Here is a 19,969-nt window from a genome sequence, read left to right on the forward strand (position 1 = left end):
TGGTGACACTGTGTTGTTGAAATCGTAGCCGTTGCTGATGATAGGGGGGAGGTCGCAGGTGTTGGTTAGAACCCACCGGTTCGTTCTTCACAGTATAGCCTTGAGTATTATATCCAAATGATAGGAAAGCAGGTTCTTTACCACTGCAATGATGAGGGGTTACGTCCTGCAATTTCATACAGGTGCACATGTAATTAAATCCAAAAAGGGGAAGTCTCAGGACGTTAGTCCATTTCCATCAGTTCTGCTCGTTGATTGGCAGGTGACCCTCTCTGTCATCCAAGCTGGAAAGATAGACAGATTACCCACAGCTTAAGAAATCACTCTCCATGATAAGTACAATACCTAAAAGATTATTACAACAGTCAACCTAGAGCAAGACTGAAAGGACTAAGTTTATTATTGGTCAAAAGTGAAGCTTTCAACCAATAAATCCACTAGAATTCAAGGCAGGCATGTACTTACAGTAGTGCTGGGAGCTGTGAGTCTAGTGATTACTGTTTTGACCGGAGCTCCACACGTCACCTTTCGGGGGGGAGGGGGAAGAATGAGGGGAATGGATAGTGGGAGCTAGACTGACCCTACCTTAACAAGCAGCCAGCAGTCAAACTATCACTTTTGGGGTGGGGGAAAAAAGGCAGGAGCTTGACTTACCCTACCTTAACAAGTAGCCAGCAATGAAACTATCACTTTTGGGGAGGGGAAAAAATTGGGAATAGCGGGAGCTTGACTTACCCTACCTTAACAAGTAGCCGGCAATGAAACTATTGTTACTATATACTCCCTCTCTACTCCTGTCTATTGAACTTTTCCTTCACACTCCCGATACCAAGACTTATAGTCAAGGAGTATAAGAAGAATATACGAGAAAAAGTTCTTACATGTGGAAGTCGCGTAAGGCGAGAAATCTTCTACTGACTGTCACGACTTAACCAGTCAGAGAAATAATTGGATGAACCATTGATATATACAATATGGAACTTAAAAGCCTGGTGTGCCAATGTCCACCTCAAGAGGCGACTGTTGGTTCCCTTAAAAGTTTCTAGGTATATCAAAGGTTTGTGGTCCATTTCTAAAATGAATTCTTTTCCCAGCAAATAAAATTTAAGTTTGGAGATACCCCACACAAGGGCCAAACATTCCTTTTCTATGGTGGAGTATCTCGTTTCTGCGGGAAGGAGTTTCCGGCTTAGGAAGCATACAGGGAAGGGAGTACCATCATGGTATTGTAGTAGCACCGCACCTAAGCCAGTATTGGAGGCATCAGTTCTCAAACAAAATGTTTTATTAATATCTGGAATCTTAAGTATAGGGTCTTTCGAAAAGATACTTTTAATCTCATTAAACTTTTCCCGAGCTACGTTAGAAAGTTCAAGAGGTTCCTTCACAGACTTTTTAAGGAAGTCGGATAAGATGCCTGTAAGATCAGTAAGGTTCGGGATAAACCGTGCATAAAAATTTACAGAACCAAGAAAGCTACGCATGAGCTTCTTGGTTTTGGGGAATTTAAATTCTAATAAAGCTTTGATCTTACTGGGGAGAGGCTGCAGAGAGTTATTAGAAAGTATCAGTCCAAGATATCTAATCTTGTTATACCCAAGGAAGCATTTCTTCGGCTTGGCAGTGAGGCCATGTGAGCATAACCTTCGCAAAACTGATGTTAATGTTTGGATATATTCACCCCACGTGGATGTCATTACGTAAATGTTATCAAAATAAACTGAAACGTTTGGCATATTACCCAAGACCTTTCTCATCAGTCTCACGTAGGTAGCGCAGGCAGTTACCAAACCGAAGGGCATAGTTCTATATTGCATCAGTCCTTGGTGTGTAAGAAAAGTGGTGTACTGCTTTGAAGAAGGATCTAACATTACTTGATGATATGCCTGCGCAATATCAATCTCTGAAAAGAAGGAAGCGTCATAAAATTTGTGTAGATCACTATCTATTAAAGGCATAGGCTCAGCATCCCACCGAGTTATAGCATTAAGACCTCTGAAGTCAATAGCAAGTCTATATGAATTATCCTTCTTCTTAACCATGACTACTGGTGAACAATATGAAGATACTGAAGGTTCAATGATCTTTAGTTTTAATAATTTGTCTACCTCTCGGTCAAATGCATCCCTAAGGTGAACTGGAACTGGGTATAATTTTCGTTTGATAGGATTGTCCGTCACTAAGTCAATCTTATGGATTACCGTGGAGGTAACACCTGGAATATCAGTAAAGACGTCTGAAAAGTTACTCACACATTGAAGTAGTTCATGTCTCTTACGGTCATCCAAAGATTCATTAATATTAATGTTGGTTGCGTCCGAGTGGTCAAGAGTCACCAAGTCATGTAGTTCTTCATCATAGTCTAAGTTAGAGGTGTCAATTACGCACACCTTACATTCTTCAGTTGTCGTGTCAAGTTCGTGTGGAAAAACTAAGTCAAAGTTATTAAGGCAGTTAACCGAATTTCTTCGGTAATATTTCATAAGGATGTTGATATGATAAAGTTTAGGTTTCCCCTTGACTTCTATGAGGTAGTCAACTTTCCCACAAATTTTTAATACTTTATATGGACCTTTCCATGATACTAATAATTTATTTGACTTGATAGGCAAAAGTACTAGAACTTCATCTCCTTACTTTAAAACTTCTCCTCTGACTTTTGGAATCAAAATAGGTTTTGTACTGGTTCATTGACAAGCTTAGGTTTTTCGAAACTATGTCAGAGGTCTCCTGAAGTTTGGATCTAAGGTCAAGGAGAAACTGGTAAGAAGACTGAACCTCAGCACTCATCTCCTCATTAGTCCATAAATCATGAAGGATGGACAATGGGCCTCTGGCCTGTCTACCATAGAGAAGTTCAAAAGGTGAAAACCCCAAAGAGTCACTGGAAACTTCCCTCATGGCAAACAAAGCACAGGGTAGGTAACGATGCCACTCCTTAGGTTTAAGGGAGCAAAGTTTCCTTAAAATGGACTTGAGAATCGAATGCTGGCGCTCAATTCTTCCATTACAGCTGAGATGATAGGGTGTGGTGAAGAGAGACTTCACTCCCAGAAATTGGTATAGATGTTGCATTTAGTCAGATGTGAATTGTGTCCCACGGTCAGACAAAATTTCTCTAGGGATGCCCACTCTGGAGAAGATGGACAAAGGGGCTTCAGCCACCTCTGTAGTAGTTATGGTCTTTAATGGTATGGCTTCAGGGAAACTCTAAGCATAATCAACTAATGTTAATATATATCTATGTCCCCCAGATGACAGTGGAGATAAAGGACCAACGATGTCAATAGCTACTCTTTCAAAAGGTACCGTAAAGACTGGCATTTTGACCATAGGTACTCGCCTGGTACCTCGGGAGGATGACAGTTGGCAAACTTTACACGATCTACAATAGGTAGTGACATCTGAGGACATTTTTGGCCAAAAATAGGTTTACCTAATTTTATTTAAGGTTTTACGATGCGAGAAATGTCCGGCCACTGGCAGGTCATGAGCCATTTTAAGAACAGTCTCTCTGTATTGACTTGGAACAACTAAGATGGAATAGTCTATCTCATCTGAATTTAATTTGAATACTGACTTGTACAAGATGCCTTTTATATATTCAAATTTATATGAAAAGTTTTTCCTTTGGATAACTTGATTTTGTTTAGCGGCATTATGACAATTCTGAAGAGAAGGGCAATTACGTTGTAAATTGACAAAGGAGTCCTTCGATATATCTGAAGGCTTAAAGTCAGGGAAAATCAAAGGATGGATAGTAGGAGAAGCTTGGGCTTTGGTCTGAGCCCTATTCAAGACATTTATGGTATCGGAGGTGATATCTTCACTTTCATCTAACAAGTGAACCGGTGATCCTACTACCTCGCTTTCGAGAGTAGCATCACTGGTTTTTAATCCCACATGAATCTCACGAGGCATAGTCTCATCTGAACTTTCGAGGGGCTTCTCTGACTCTACAGGAAGAGGATCTGAAACACTTATGTCCACCTTTGGTGATGAAAGGTCAACCTCAGAAGGAAGAATGACACCTTTTACATTACCTATTAGTACGGAGCAAGAAGTGATGGGAGCTAGTACGGCTTCAGACCAACCTGTGAACCATTTAGACCTAATGCAACAACAGATGGTAGGAAAAGTGTCTGTACGGCCCAAGTAGTCTGAAAGTATAGCAGAGGAATGAGTTTCTTTAAGGTTAGGGAACAGCTTATCAGAAATAACTATACATGTGCATCCAGTGTCTCGTAAAATGGTAGATACATTAAGTCCATTAACTGTTCCTGAACAGAAGGGTGCTTGGTCATTACAGTCTTTAAAACATCTTCCAACTTTTTGGACCTTCTTAGAAGGACAATCTGGACGTTTATGTCCTTTAACACCACACAAATGACAAACAGGAATAAAAGAAGTCATTTTACTTTCCACTAGAGGCTTTGATTTCTTAAGGTCTGATGAACCCTTGCCCTTAGGGTTCGATCCCTTTAGGTCTTTATAGGAATTGTGAGCCTCAGCATACAGGTCAGCAGCCTCAGCAACTTCCTCAGCTTTAATCAGGTTACGTTCTCTAACGAATGTTCGTATCTGGTGAGGAAGAGCTGTCACGAACTGATCAGCAACCATGAAGTCTCTAAGAGATTCATAACTGCGATCAATTCCTGAACTCTCTATCCAAAAGTCGAACAAACGAGTGTTACCTGTAACTGCTGAAAGTTCTGGCCCGGCTGTAAGGTGGCATACCTGAAATCTTTCCTGTAAGAATTAGTGGTTTTTTGGTATGCTTTAAGGATTGCCTTCTTCAGTAGGTTATAATTACATATAATCTCCTGCGACAAAGTTGCATAGATATTCAAAGCTGTACCGAGAAAATAACATTTCTAACCTGGTAGCCCAGGTGTCAGCAGGCCATTCACAGAGGGTAGTGATATTTTCAAACCTGATAATGTATGAAGTTATGTCTTCCCCCTTTGTGAAGAGAGGTAAATTAGGTGTTGGAATATGTGCACTGGCTGCATGATGTTCAATTACTCCTTCCTCTAATTGTTGTTGTGTAAGAGTTAACTTTCTATTCTCTAATTCAAGGCGAGATTTTTCGAGCTCGCGATTCTTTTCTCTCTCTATTAACTCAAGTTCTCTAGCTTTTTCCTCACGTTCTCTAGCTTTTTCCTCACTTTCTCTAGCTTTTTCCTCAACTTCTCTACCCTTTGCTCTTTCCTTAAGTTCTCTTAATTTAACTTGTTCTTCACGTACTCTAGCTCTCTCCTCACGATCAAGTCTATCACGCTCCTTTTTGTCTTCTCTTTCGATTCTCTCTCTCTCCTTTTCTTCTTCTCTTTCTATTCTCTCTCTCTCCTTTTCTTCTTCTCTTTCCCTTTCTGTCTTTCTTCTCTCTCAATTCTCTCTCTTTCAAGTCTTTCCTGGATCTTAGCACTAATGAAATATTCTAAATTTTTCCCTGTTATTCCTAACTTACTTCCAGCATTCATCCAAAACTCGTATTCATCCATACTTGCAAGAATAACTTAAACTATCAGGGGAAATGAAACGGGTATTAAAGAAAACGGAGGGTTCAATTCCTGCTCTGCTCAAACTGTAAATAAACCAGAGGGCTCGATCCCTACTTCAATTAAACAATATGTATTAATTAAAACGAAGGGTTCTATGCCGGCTCCGAGCAAACAGTAAGTAGAATGGGGTCACTTGACCATCCAATCTTCTCACCAACAAATCAAGAGTATTCTATGACAATTCCCTTGATATAATAAAGAGCTCAATGAAACAAATTGTCACTGGAAAATCTCGGGTCCTTAAAGTCTAATCCTCCAAAGTGTTTCAAGCTCACACAAAAATAGATGGCAGAATTAACTAGTACTCCTGCCTTGACTTGACTTAAAATAAATTGAGACTAACAATCACCAAATCTTTTAAATACCTGTACTGTAGTCCTACCATAGAGAATGATTACTCATGGCTGGTAGTAACCATCTGTGGTATGTGGCGTTGAAGTTCCAATGGTAGATTCGAGATGGTGTTGAATCTTGATTCAGTAGAGTTGATCCTGGCAAGGTCGCCTCTTGTGAAGGCTTACTCAGCCCTGTAACAACTTCAGACAGTATTACCAAGGCTGGCTCCTCCTCAGGAAAATTAGTGAATAGAAAAAGAAATAATAACAGACAAACATAAACACTTTATTATATAGAAAATATAAAACACTTAAATATGAAATATTAATCCTTCATTAAAGAAAATGAAAAATGAAAACTATAAATGATAATTGAATTCAACGCTAATTTAAAACTTGGGTGTCTGGTGTTGGTGACACTGTGTTGTTGAAATCGTAGCCGTTGCTGATGATGAGGGGGAGGTCGCAGATGTTGGTTACAACCCACCGGTTCGTTCTTCACAGTATAGCCTTGAGTATTATATCTCGATGATAGGAAATCAGGTTCTTTACCACTGCAATGATGAGGGGTTACGTCCTGCAATTTCATACAGGTGCACAGGTAATTAAATCCAAAAAGGGGAAGTCTCAGGACGTTAGTCCATCTCCATCAGTTCTGCTCGTTGATTGGCAGGTGACCCTCTCTGTCATCCAAGCTGGAAAGATAGACAGGTTACCCACTGCTTAAGAAATCACTCTCCATGATAAGTACAATACCTAAAAGATGTGGTGATTATTACAACAGTCAACCTAGAGCAAGACTGAAAGGAATAAGTTTATTATTGGTCAAAAGTGAAGCTTTCAACCAATAAATCCACTGGAATACAAGGCAGGCATGTACTTACAGTAGTGCTGGGAGCTGTGAGTCTAGTGATTACTGTTTGGACCGGAGCTCCACACGTCACCTTTCGGGGGAGGGGGGGGGAAGAAGAAGGGGAAGGGATAGCGGGAGCTTGACTTACCCTACCTTAACAAGTAGCCGGCAATGAAACTATCACTTTCAGGGAGGGGAAAAAAGGCGGGAATAGCGGGAGCTTGACTTACCCTACCTTAACAAGTAGCCGGCAATGAAACTATTGTTTCTATATACTCCCTCTCTACTCCTATCTATTGAACTTTTCCCTCGCAAAGAAGGATTGAAGACTCTTAAACTACATTCACTTGTAATACGAAGAATGAGGGAAAACATGATCGGAGTATATAAGTGGAAGATGGGTATTAACAAAGGGGATATAAATAAGGTTTTGAGGATATCACTTCAAGAAAGAACCCGCAATACTGGATTCAAATTAGATAAGTTTAGATTTCCAAAGGATATAAGAAAGTATTGGAAATAGGGTGGCTGATGAGTGGAACAGTCTGCTTAGTAGGGTTATTGAAGCTAAAACGTTGGGTAGTTTCAAATTTAGGTTAGATGAATACATGAGTGAGAAGGATTGGATTTGAGTGAGACTTGCGTAATGAGTAAACAGAATCATCAAAACTTATTTCTTGGGAAGCATTGGAAATTGGGTTGGGGAAATATTTTGTTAGTGGGATGGATTGTAAAGGACCTGCCTAGTATGGGCCAACGGACCTGCTGCAGTGTTCTTCCTTTCTTATGTTCTTATATTCTTTTTGCTATGAGCTGCCACTTTTTTTAAAAGTCTTTGGTGCAGTACTCTATTAAAAGCCTTACTAAAATCTAAATAAACAATATCAAATTCTTTATCGTGATCTACAGCCTCAAAAGCTTTACTGAAGAAAGTTAATAAATTAGATAGACAAGAAATATCCAAGGAGTTAATAAATTAGTTAATAAATTAGTTAGACAAGAAATATCCAAGGAGTTAATAAATTAATCTCCAAATAGTGACAAACTTCTCTTCAAAGTGTATAGAAAACCTACCAACAAGGACAATCTTACACACTTTTATTCACACCAAGACACCCGCACTAAAAGAGGAATTCCTATTGGCGTCTTCTTGAAAGCTCTTCGCATCTCCAGCACTTGTTTTCTTGAAGAAGAATGTGTTTACATAACACAAACATTTGCATGTCTTCAGTTTCCATCTTTCTTCATCCGAAATTGCAGACTCAAGGCACAAGCTATCCTCAACAAACCGCCCATGGAACAGCCCTCTAAGCAGTTCTTAGTGCTCCCATGTGGTGATGTTGCCACGAATTCTCGCCGGGCACTTGCTATGAGTAACATCAATGTTTCCACCATAAACACATCATCTCTCAAAGATCTCACTACGAAACGCAGCCCCACACCTCTAGCTTCTACAGCAAGCGTCTACACCATCCCCTGTGGATTCTGTCCCAAGAAATATGTAGGCGAGACAGGCAGAGATCTTGCGGTCCGCCTGAACGAGCATTGAAGTGCCTGTAACAGAGACGATTTAAGGTACGCCTGTGTTCTCTATAAAATGTATTTTTTTTGTGTGTGTGAATATTTTTGGGTTTCTGGAACGGATTAATTGTATTTCCATTATTTCTTATGGGAAATATTTCTTCGATTTTCAGACTTTTCGAATTTAGAACTAGCTCCTGGAACGGACTAAGTTCGGTATTTGAGGTTCCACTGTACTTAGCCATCAGTTCAACCATCTCAAGAAAGTTTCCTCTATTTGATGAGAATTCGTCCTCCCCGTGACCACGAAATGCTAGGTTCTGGTTAGCCAGAAACAGTGTAATGTCCAGCAACCTTTACAACATTCCCTTTCACCTTTTCTTCTGGATATCCAATGAAACAATTATTTCTGACATCCACTAGGCCTCTTCGATTTATGCAATCCACGAGGCATGATAATGCATCAATGATCTGGAAAAAAAAATGCCAGGTTCACTGTTTTGGTTCTACTGAATATTCGGTAAATTTTAATGGCGACAAACAAATGGTGCTAGTTCTATTATCCTACCGAGGATGAAATGAAAGGAAATAAGCGGGTTAGGTTTTTTTTCAACAGAGCCTAATTTGGTTATTTAACTCAGAATCTAACCAGACTGAGGGTAAAGCGGAAAAAAATTAACCTACTTCCCAATGAATTGGGGAAATAATCATAATAATCATTATGGATATAATACTAATGTGTACCATATTGTTTGGTAACAATGCTTGGTTACTATAAGTACATGTAGTACATGAGGTACAGACCTAGTTGACATCAATGACATACTACTATATAGAAAGCCCACACCAGTCGACTAACACCCAGGTACCCACTTTACTGATGGGTGAAAATAGACAACTGGTGTAAAGAAACACGTCCAATGCTTCTATCCTGGCTGGGAATCGAACCCAGACACCGCCGTGTGAAGCGAGAGCTTTTAGCCACCAATAGGCTAAGTATGCACATTGCGTTAGATACATGGCATAGAACATTGATCTGCCTCAAACACTATCCCTAAGCTAAATAGAATCCCTCAATGATAGTCATAATATAATGAAGTAATGGAAAAGTACTTTATCGCAGAGAACCGGATAATACTAAAAAGGCATAATTTCACTAACATTGGCCGTTATGTGCCGTCGTTATTTCAACATTTCATGAATGTCAGTTCTCACCTGTTCATGTTTCTTGATTCATGACATGTCTGACATCACCAATAAGCAAAAATAAAGCTCAAAATAAGATAATTACCTGACCCTTTGTCTGTTTAACCCAGCCACATTTACACCACCACCTGGACCAAACTCTCTCGCAGTCCGTGCAGCAGACACAGAATGTTACGTCAGTGATGAGTGATCATAGTGATGCCAGGTGAATTAAGAGGTTTTTCAAAATATCCCAATAAAATAATCGATTTATCATAGTTTTCGTGCAGCATCACTGGTTTTCCCAATATAGGCCTATTTGTACTTTGTAATCACATAATAGGCCATATAAAAGCAAAGGATTTTTTTTTTTTGCTGCAGCACTGCTTTGGGCACATTTAGACGCTCTGTGGTGTCATCCCTTGAAGGTGTAATCCAGGACGGAGGGAGGCCCGCCCCCCCTTGCCCCTTATGACGTCACTGGGAGGGAACACGAGTTCTCTGTAACTAAAGCCTCACTGTCACGCCTTTGTAGGCTTAATAATGCAACTTCTGAGAGGTTTGTGTGTATTGGATATTGATCTTTTTGGTCTCTTTCAAGGGTGTGAATTATATTTGGTCTGTGTACTATCCATGTGAAGGAGTCTTATGATTCCCATTAAATCTTTAAAATTATTGTTTAATGGCATTACCAACCTAGGCTACACTGCACTGAGGAGCTGGGGACTGGGGTGACGGAAATACTTGCAGTTTTCAGAGAGGATGGGATAATTTTCCTTAAATTTTATGTTAATTATCTAAAAATACTGAACGAACAGGAAGCTTTGATCCACTTAGAATATATATTAATATTATGACAACATTGTTTTATTACGTAGCAAAAATCTGAATATTGGTAATAGATGGCTAACTTAGATTTAGTTAATAAATATGACCTGTAACACAAATTCAACCAATTGTTGTATACGTAAGACTATCTAGAGGGTTAATATTTGTGATCTGTTGCATCTTATTCGTAGTCTTGATAGTAAGGAAAGTCAGAGCCCTGCAGATACTTCAACGTCCATTGTTTGAAAGCCTTTTGCTGCTCCTCCGTCAAGTGGTTCCTCCAGTCTCCTACCTGTAAAATAGATTTTTTGAGTGTGAAAACTGACTATAAATATAAAATATGTCAAGTTCTACGGTGGAACATTTACACAAAGTAGTATGGTTGGTTACAGCAGGGGAGGAGAGGTGCTGGAATGTGTTAGGCACAGCAGGGGAGGAGAAGTTCTGGAATGTGTTAGGCACAGCAGGAGTGGAGAGGTTCTGGAATGTGTTAGGCACAGCAGGGGAGGAGAGGTGCTGGAATATATTAGGCACAGCAGGGGAGGAGAAGTTCTGAAATGTGTTAGGCACAGCAGGAGTGGAGAGGTTCTGGAATGTGTTAGACACAGCAGGAGTGGAGAGGTTCTGGAATGTGTTAGGCACAGCAGGGGAGGAGAGGTGCTGGAATGTGTTAGGCACAGCAGGGGAGGAGAAGTTCTGGAATGTGTTAGGCACAGCAGGAGTGGAGAGGTTCTGGAATGTGTTAGGCACAGCAGGGGAGGAAAGGTGCTGGAATGTGTTAGGCACAACAGGGAAGGAGAAGTTCTGGAATGTGTTAGGCACAGCAGGAGTGGAGAGGTTCTGGAATGTGTTAGGCACAGCAGGGGAGGAGAGGTGCTGGAATGTGTTAGGCACAGCAGGGGAGGAGAAGTTCTGGAATGTGTTAGGCACAACAGGAGTGGAGAGGTTCTGGAATGTGTTAGGCACAGCAGGGGAGGAGTTCTGGAATGTGTTAGGCACAACAGGAGTGGAGAGGTTCTGGAATGTGTTAGGCAGAGCAGGGGAGGAGAGGTGCTGGAATATATTAGGCACAGCAGGAAAGGAGAAGTTCTGGAATGTGTTAGGCACAGCAGGAGTGGAGAGGTTCTGGAATGTGTTAGGCACAGCAGGGGAGGAGAGGTGCTGGAATGTGTTAGGCACAGCAGGGGAGGAGTTCTGGAATGTGTTAGGCACAGCAGGAGTGGAGAGGTTCTGGAATGTGTTAGGCACAGCAGGGGAGGATAGGTGCTGGAATATATTAGGCACAACAGGGGAGGAGAAGTTCTGAAATGTGTTAGGGCACAGCAGGAGTGGAGAGGTTCTGGAATGTGTTAGGCACAGCAGGGGAGGAGAAGTTCTGGAATGTGTTAGGCACAGCAGGAGTGGAGAGGTTCTGGAATGTGTTAGGCACAGCAGGGAAGGAGAGGTGCTGGAATGTGTTAGGCACAGCAGGGGAGGAGAAGTTCTGGAATGTGTTAGGCACAGCAGGAGTGGAGAGGTTCTGGAATGTGTTAGGCACAGCAGGGGAGGAGAAATTCTGGAATGTGTTGGGCACAGCAGGGGAGAAGTTCTGGGATGTGTTAGGCATAGCAGGGGAGGAGAAGTTCTGGAATGTGTTATGCACAGCAGGAGTGGAGAGGTTCTGGAATGTGTTAGGCACAGCAGGAGTGGAGAGGTTCTGGAATGTGTTAGGCACAGCAGGGGAGAAGAGGGTCTGGAATGTGTTAGGCACAGCAGGGGAGAAGAGGGTCTGGAATGTGTTAGGCACAGCAGCACAGCAGGGGAGGAGAGGTGCTGGAATGTGTTAGGCACAGCAGGAGAGGAGAAGTTCTGGAATGTGTTAGGCACAGCAGGAGTGGAGAGATTCTGGAATGTGTTAGGCACAGCAGGAGTGGAGAGGTTCTGGAATGTGTTAAGCACAGCAGGGGAGGAGAGGTTTTGGAATGTGTTAGGAGGAAAAAGTGATTATTGTCAGTAGCTCACAAGTTTTACCACATATTGTTTTCGAGGCAACGAAAACTATGCATGAACTTACTGGACACACTAAACACAACACCTGTGGCAACAAAGACAACAACTGCACTATTCGCTATGCAGGATATAACAATATTATGTGGATCAAAGTTGATGTAATATCCTCTTGAAAATTTTCAAGAACACAAGATGTCTTGCAAAATTTATTACACCAGAAACACACGCAGTCATTCACACAGTAGCAACCAGTTTCACTTACGTTATGTAATGGAACAACATTAAACTAGCAACTAAAGAAGCTGAACAAGAAAGTTACTCAGATCTCTGAGTTCGATAGGTAAGGCAGCTATCACTTTGAGGTGGCCAGCCACAAGGCTTATAATAGAACATAAGAACATAAGAAATGAGGAACACTGCAGCAGGCCTGTTGGCCCATACTAGGGAGGTCCTTTACAATTCATCCCACTAACAAACATTTGACCTACCCAATTTTCAATGCTACCCAAGAAATAAGCTCTGATGTGCAAGTCCCACTCAAATCCAACCCATCCCACTCATGTATTTACCCAACCTAAATTTGAAACTACCCAAAGTCCTAGCCTCAATAACCCAACTAGGTAGACTGTTCCACTCATCTACTACCCTATTTCCAAACCAATACTTTCCTATGTCCTTTCTAAATCTAAACTTATCTAATTTAAATCCATTACTGCGGGTTCTCTCTTGGAGAGATATCCTCAAGACCTTGTTAATATCCCCTTTATTAATACCTATCTTCCACTTATACACTTCGATCAGGTCTCCCCTCATTCTTCGTCTAACAAGTGAATGTAACTTAAGAGTCTTCAATCTTTCTTCATAAGGAAGATTTCTAATGCTATGTATTAATTTAGTCATCCTACGCTGAATGTTTTCTAACGAATTTATGTCCATTCTGTAATATGGAGACCAGAATTGAGCTGCATAATCTAGGTGAGGCCTTACTAATGATGTATAAAGCTGCAGTATGACCTCTGGACTTCTGTTGCTTACACATCTTGATATAAATCCCAGTAAACTATTTGCCTTATTACGAACGCTTAGGCATTGCTGTCTTGGTTTAAGGTTGCTGCTTACCATAACCCCCAAGTCCTTTTCGCAATCTGTATGGTTAAGTTCTACATTATTTAACTTATAAGTGCTAGGGTTATGGACACTCCCGAGCTTCAGAACCTTGCATTTATCTACATTGAACTGCATCTGCCACTTTTCTGACCAAGAGTAGAGTTTGTCTAAATCCTCCTGAAGTTCCCTAACATCTACGTTTGAATCAATTATCCTACCTATCTTCGTGTCATCGGCGAATTTGCTCATATCACTAGTAATTCCTTCATCAAGATCATTGATATATATTATAAACAACAACGGGCCCAAGACTGATCCCTGTGGAACGCCACTTGTTACTGATCCCCACTCGGATTTAACCCCATTTATGGACACTCTTTGCTTCCTGTCTGTGAGCCATGATTCGATCCACGAGAGCACCCTTCCCCCAATGCCATGAGCTGCTACTTTCTTCAACAGTCTTTGGTGCGGAACTCTATCAAATGCCTTACTAAAATCTAAGTAAATAATATCAAATTCTTTATCGTGGTCAACAGCCTCAAAAGCTTTACTGAAGAAAGTTAATAAATTAGTTAGACAAGACCGGCCTCTTGTGAATCCATGCTGAGTATCATTAATCAAGCTATGCTTATCGAGATGGCTTCTTATAATCTCAGCTATAATTGACTCTAGTAATTTGCCTACAATTGAGGTCAGGCTTACTGGGCGGTAATTTGACGGTAACGACTTGTCCCCTGTTTTAAAAATAGGAATTACATTAGCCATCTTCCACATATCAGACACTGCACCTGTTTGAAGAGATAAATTAAAAATATTAGTTAATGGTTCACAGACTTCCATTTTGCATTCCTTTAGAACCCTTGAAAAAACCTCATCAGGACCCGGTGACTTATTTTGCTTCAGTCTGTCTATCTGCTTCACAACCATTTCACTAGTGACTGTGATGTTACATAATTTATCTTCTTCTGATCCACTATAAAAATTAATTACCGGAATATTATTAGTGTCTTCCTGTGTAAAAACCGAGAGAAAATAATTATTTAAAATCGAGCACATTTCATTCTCTTTGTCAGTAAGATGCCCATAGTTATTTTTAAGGGGACCTATCTTATCTCTGACTTTTGTTCTATAGACCTGGAAAAAACTTTTTGGGTTAGTTTTAGAATCCCTAGCAACTTTAATTTCATAGTCCCTTTTAGCTTTTCTTATCCCCTTTTTAATGTCCCTCTTAATGTCAATATACTGATTCATAAGATGACCCTCGCCTCTTTTGATACGCCTATAAATTCCTTTCTTATGCCCTAGTAGATATTTCAGCCTATTATTCATCCATTTTGGGTCATTTCTATTTGATCTAATTTCCTTATAAGGGATAAACGTTCTTTGAGCAGCATGTATTGTGTTCAGAAAACTGTCATATTGATAGCTCTCTTCGTTACCCCAGTCAACAGATGATAAGTGTTCTCTAAGCCCATCGTAATCTGCTAAGCGAAAATCTGGGACTGTTACTGAGTTATCCCTACTATCATACTTCCATTCAATTCTACATGTAATTGATTTGTGGTCGCTAGCACCCAGTTCCTCTGAAACTTCTAAATTATTAACAAGGGATTCATTGTTTGCCAGAACTAAGTCAAGCAGGTTATTACCCCTTGTAGGTTCTGTCACAAACTGCTTCAAAAAACAATCCTGAACTACTTCTAAGAAATCGTATGATTCTAAATTCCCAGTCAAGAAATTCCAATCAATATGACTAAAGTTAAAGTCTCCTAGAATTACTACATTATCGTGCCTTGTGGCCCTAACAATTTCCTCCCATAGTAGTCTCCCCTGGTCCCTATCTAAATTTGGGGGACGGTATATCACACCTAAAATTAATTTTTCATGTCCCTCTGAAAATTCTATCCAAACAGACTCTGTATGTGTTACTTCAGACTTAATACCCGTTTTTATGCAACAGTTCAAGCGATCTCGGACATACAATGCCACCCCACCCCCCTTCCCGATACTTCTATCTACTTGGAACAATTTAAAACCCTGAATGTGACATTCTGCAGGCATGTCCCGACTTTTTGAATTAAACCACGTCTCAGTAATGGCAAATACATCTATGTTACCTGCACTAGCAACTAGTCTCAACTCGTCCATCTTATTCCTAGCACTGCGACTATTTGTGTAATAAATATTTAATGACCCTCCTATCTCTTTACCCTTCCTGCTCCTTTCTGTTATTCCACTAAACCTATTACTGTCATTGTCAATTAGTGCCACTGGCTTTCCAATATCCTCCTCATTTTGCCTATTACTAGTTCTCCTAGTACTCATGTTACTACCCTGCGACTTCACAGTTTTCCCGCCAAAACCCATACCACTAACTATTCCTAGTTTAAAGACCTAACAGCTCCCTCCACTGCGTTGGCCAGTGCTCCCACCCCACACCTAGACAAGTGAACCCCATCCCTGGCATACATGTCATTTCTGCCATAGAAGAGGTCCCAGTTGTCAATGAATGTTACCGCATTTTCCTTACAGTATTTGTCCAGCCAGCAATTGACACCAATTGCTCTGGACAACCATTCATTTCCAACTCCTCTCCTTGGCAAAATGCCACATATGACAGGTTTCCCACCCTTCTTCCTAATTATCTCTATTGCTGACCTATACCTGCTAATCAGGTCCTCACTCCTACGTCTGCCAACATCGTTGCCTCCAGCACTGAGACAGATAATAGGATTGCTCCCATTACCTCTCATGATGTCATCCAGACGGCTAACAATATCCTTCATCCCAGCCCCAGGAAAACACACTCTCTGCCTCCTACTCCTATCCTTCAAACAGAATGCCCTATCCATGTACCTAATCTGGCTATCCCCAACAACAACAATGTTTTTACCTTCCTTGGCGTCGTCCGTAGTGATGCTCCGAGTAGTCGACTCACATTCGCCAGGTAGCATTACACCACTTGTAGAATTCGTCATGACGTTCTCGATGGTCTTCGTTGGGGTTTCTAGGGATGTCTCACTCACGTCTGCCAATGCTTCCTTGGTGCTCGTTGTGGCATTCCCAGTAGAACACTCACATTCGTCAGGTAGCACCGAGAATGAGTTGGAAGTTTCCACGGCAGTCTTCTGGTTTCTCGTTGTTTCTGCCTCTCCAACCGTTTTCTTAATCTTCAGCTTGGTTCCATGTTGCCCGGCCACTGACCAAGCTCCCCTCTTAACCTGGGGACTCACAACAGGTGGATTACTACGAATCCTCTTGTTCTCCTCCGTTAATCGCCGTATCTCCAGTTTAGCAACTCTGAGTTCTTCTCTCAGCTGCTGGTAAAGCTGCTCAAGAGAGGGCATCCTGGTTCAGATTCACAGAGAGCACACAAACAGGTCTTCACAGAGCTAAGTACACGTCACCACTGAGCTAAGTACACGTCACCACTCCAGCTAAGTACACGTCACCACTGGTAAGTACACGTCACCACGGGATTGAACCCGCGACGGGCTGGAGTTTTGAGACTCTCTGACCGCGGGTTCAATCCCGGCCGGGGTATGGTTGTTTTTTTTTAAACAAGTTCTAGCTAAACCATACCCCCGGTTTAGCTACGAGTTACCTTTATTTGCAATCGTGTCATTACGATTTCTTGAGTCAAGTTCTAGCTGTTTGTCCCTTTGTACACTTAATGCTGCTCACGTATGCAACATGTTGAACAATACAGGTTTACTTCGTAAATGTTTGGTTCGCCTATTTTGTTGACTTTTTAAAATTGCTATAATTTAAGAATGGCTCCAGTCTAACTGCGTTTCAACAAAAATGCTCGAGTAGTGAGGTTTACTAAAGTCACCGGCTTTATTACGCTCTATTTACGTTCATTTTCTTCTCACACCTGACAGAGGGTCAGCACCCGACTCTGGTGACTCATTAATTTACTATTATTAAGATGAACACCAAGATAAATACACAGTATTTTTCTGTACGAGTTACCTTGCCCTTTCTCATGAACTTTATTGCCTTTGCCTCTTGTGTGGGTGCCATCCGCAAGGTCTCGTGATTTACTGCTGGATTCTTACTCATTTCCTCGAAGGAGCAGTGATGAGTCAGCCATGACACCTGCTCTTCGTTCACATCTCTTCCTAGAAAAGCTGCCACTTGCCTCACTACTGCCGCCAGGTCCTGCATTCAATATGTATATAATATATGGAAAAAGAATTGCTCAGATTATTTATAGTATTTTATTAAATATACCTAGAAATCCGGTGAAGGCAAAATACCTCAATGAGAAAATTTTAAATCAAAACATGTTACTTAGTTAAATACTACAACATATCATATATGTTATTTATCATTATCACTGCAATATCACATGTCGAAAAAGAGTAAAACATTACCTTCTTCATGTCCTCATACCGGAGGAAGAGAATGTGATCTTCATGTCTCATCTTCCAGAAGTTCAGGATGTGCAGCCAGAAGGGTGTGTATACCACTGTCGAGGAGAGTTAACAGTGAGTGTACCTCCATAATATTGTACTATCCAGTGTCACGTTCCAGTTCGTTGTGTCACTCATTACATGTATATCAGTGGCACAGCACATGGCTGTTCCGTTCATAATAAACATTAATAATACCATTATTAATAAACACTCCCAATAATTAATATTTCTTCGTATGGTTCAGAATGATTTTTTGTGAAATTATTTCATGCATAAATTTTCTCTTGCCTTATTCTACAAGAAGAATATTGCTATTTAAGCCAAAATCGCAAGTTTTACCTATTCGGCACAACACACACGCACACAAACACACACACACGCACACACACATTGGAGGACAGGAGGGTCAGGGGAGACATGATAAAGACATATAAAATACTGCGCGGAATAGACAAGGTGGACAAAGGCAGGATGTTCCAGGGAGAAGGCACAGAAACAAGAAGTCACAACTGGAAGATGAAGACTCAGATGAGTCAAAGGGTTGTCATAGAGTTGTCAGGCAGTGGAATAGCCTAGAAAGTGACGTAGTAGAGGCGGGACCCATACATAGTTTTAAGACGAGGTTTGATAAAGCTCATGGAGTGGGGAGAGAGAGGACCCAGTAGCAAACAGTGAAGAGGCGAGACCAGGAGCTAAGAATCGACCCCTGCAACCACAAATAGGCGAGTACAAACAGGTGAGTACACGCGCACATTATATATATATATATATATATATATATATATATATATATATATATATATATATATATATATATATATATATATATATGTCGTGCCGAATATGTAAAACTGGTCAATTAGCAAGAACTCATTTTAAATTAAGTCCTTTCTAAAATTTTCTCTTATACGTTTAAAGATATATTTTTTTCATTAACGTTAATGTAAAAATTTGTAATTTTGCACCAAAAGAACCTTAGAAAACTTACCTAACCTTATTATAACAAGCGCAATTTATTTTAGCCTAACCCAACTAAATACATTTTAGATTTGTTTGCAGTAATTTAATACTAAACAAACACAATGAAATATATTTTTTTCGTTAGGTTCAGAATAAATTTGACGGAATTATTTCATACACAAATTTTCACTTGTCCTATATGGCAAGATGAGCGTTGATATTTAAGCCAAGATCGCAAGTTCTGTCTATTCTGCACGACACACACACACACACACACACACACACACACACACACACACACACACACACACACACACACACACACACACACGCACACACACACACATATCGTGCCGAATAGGCAGAACTTGCGATTTTGGCTTAAATAGCAACGCTCATCTTGCCATATAAGACAAGTGAAAATTTGTGTATGCAATAATTTCGCAAAAATTATTCTGAACGTAACGAAAAAAAATATATTTCATTGTGTTTGTTTAGTATTAAATTATTGTAAACTTATTTAAAATATATTTAGCTGGATTAGGCCAAAGATTCCCATATGTTGCATAAGTGTCTCAATCTTCAACTTGCCGGTTTTTCAAACCATTCATCACCACAGTCTGTGGAGACAAAGAACTTTGTCCTTGGAGGCAAAGAGGGGAATGTATGAGAGTATAGTTTTACCAATGCTCTTGTATGGGTGTGAATCATGGGTGATGAATGTTGCAGCGAGGAGAAGGCTGGAGGCAGTGGAGATGTCATGTCTGAGGGCTATGTTTGGTGTGAATACAATGCAGAGAATTCGTAGTTTGGAAGTTAGGAGGAGGTGCAGGATTGCCAAAACTGTTGTCCAGAGGGCTGAGGAAGGGTTGTTGAGGTGGTTCAGACATGTAGAGAGAATGGAACGAAACAGAATTACTTCAAGAGTGTATCAATCTGTAGTGGAAGGAAGGCGGGGTAGGGGTCGGCCTAGGAAAGGTTGGAGGGAGCGGGTAAAGGAGGTTTTTGTGCGAGGGGCTTGGATTTCCAGAAAGCATGCTTGAGCGTGTTTGATAGGATTGAATGGAGACAAATGATTTTTAATACTTGACGTGCTGTTGGAGTGTGAGCAAAGTAACATTTATGAAGGGATTCAGGGAAACCGGCAGGCCGGACTTGAGTCCTGAAGATGGGATCACAGTGCCTGCACTCTGAAGGAGGGGTGTT

The 19,969-nt window shown here is 40.8% G+C and overlaps 1 protein-coding gene across 1 annotated transcript in view; it reads right to left on the reverse strand.

The window, feature by feature from the left end:
- Positions 1-8,764: 8,764 nt before the first annotated feature.
- Positions 8,765-19,969, reverse strand: part of LOC138852894 (luciferin sulfotransferase-like) — a 370,577-nt gene continuing 359,372 nt past the window's right edge. The window contains exons 7-9 of the mRNA XM_070086463.1: positions 17,762-17,856; positions 17,358-17,546; positions 8,765-10,578 (exon numbers count right to left, since the gene is read on the reverse strand). Coding sequence (XP_069942564.1) covers positions 10,468-10,578; positions 17,358-17,546; positions 17,762-17,856 — 395 coding nt within the window. The 3' untranslated portion in view covers positions 8,765-10,467. The remainder of the gene's footprint in view (positions 10,579-17,357; positions 17,547-17,761; positions 17,857-19,969) is intronic.

Source organism: Cherax quadricarinatus, chromosome 18 (assembly GCF_038502225.1).
Source record: "Cherax quadricarinatus isolate ZL_2023a chromosome 18, ASM3850222v1, whole genome shotgun sequence".
NCBI classification, from domain to species: Eukaryota; Metazoa; Arthropoda; class Malacostraca; order Decapoda; family Parastacidae; genus Cherax; species Cherax quadricarinatus.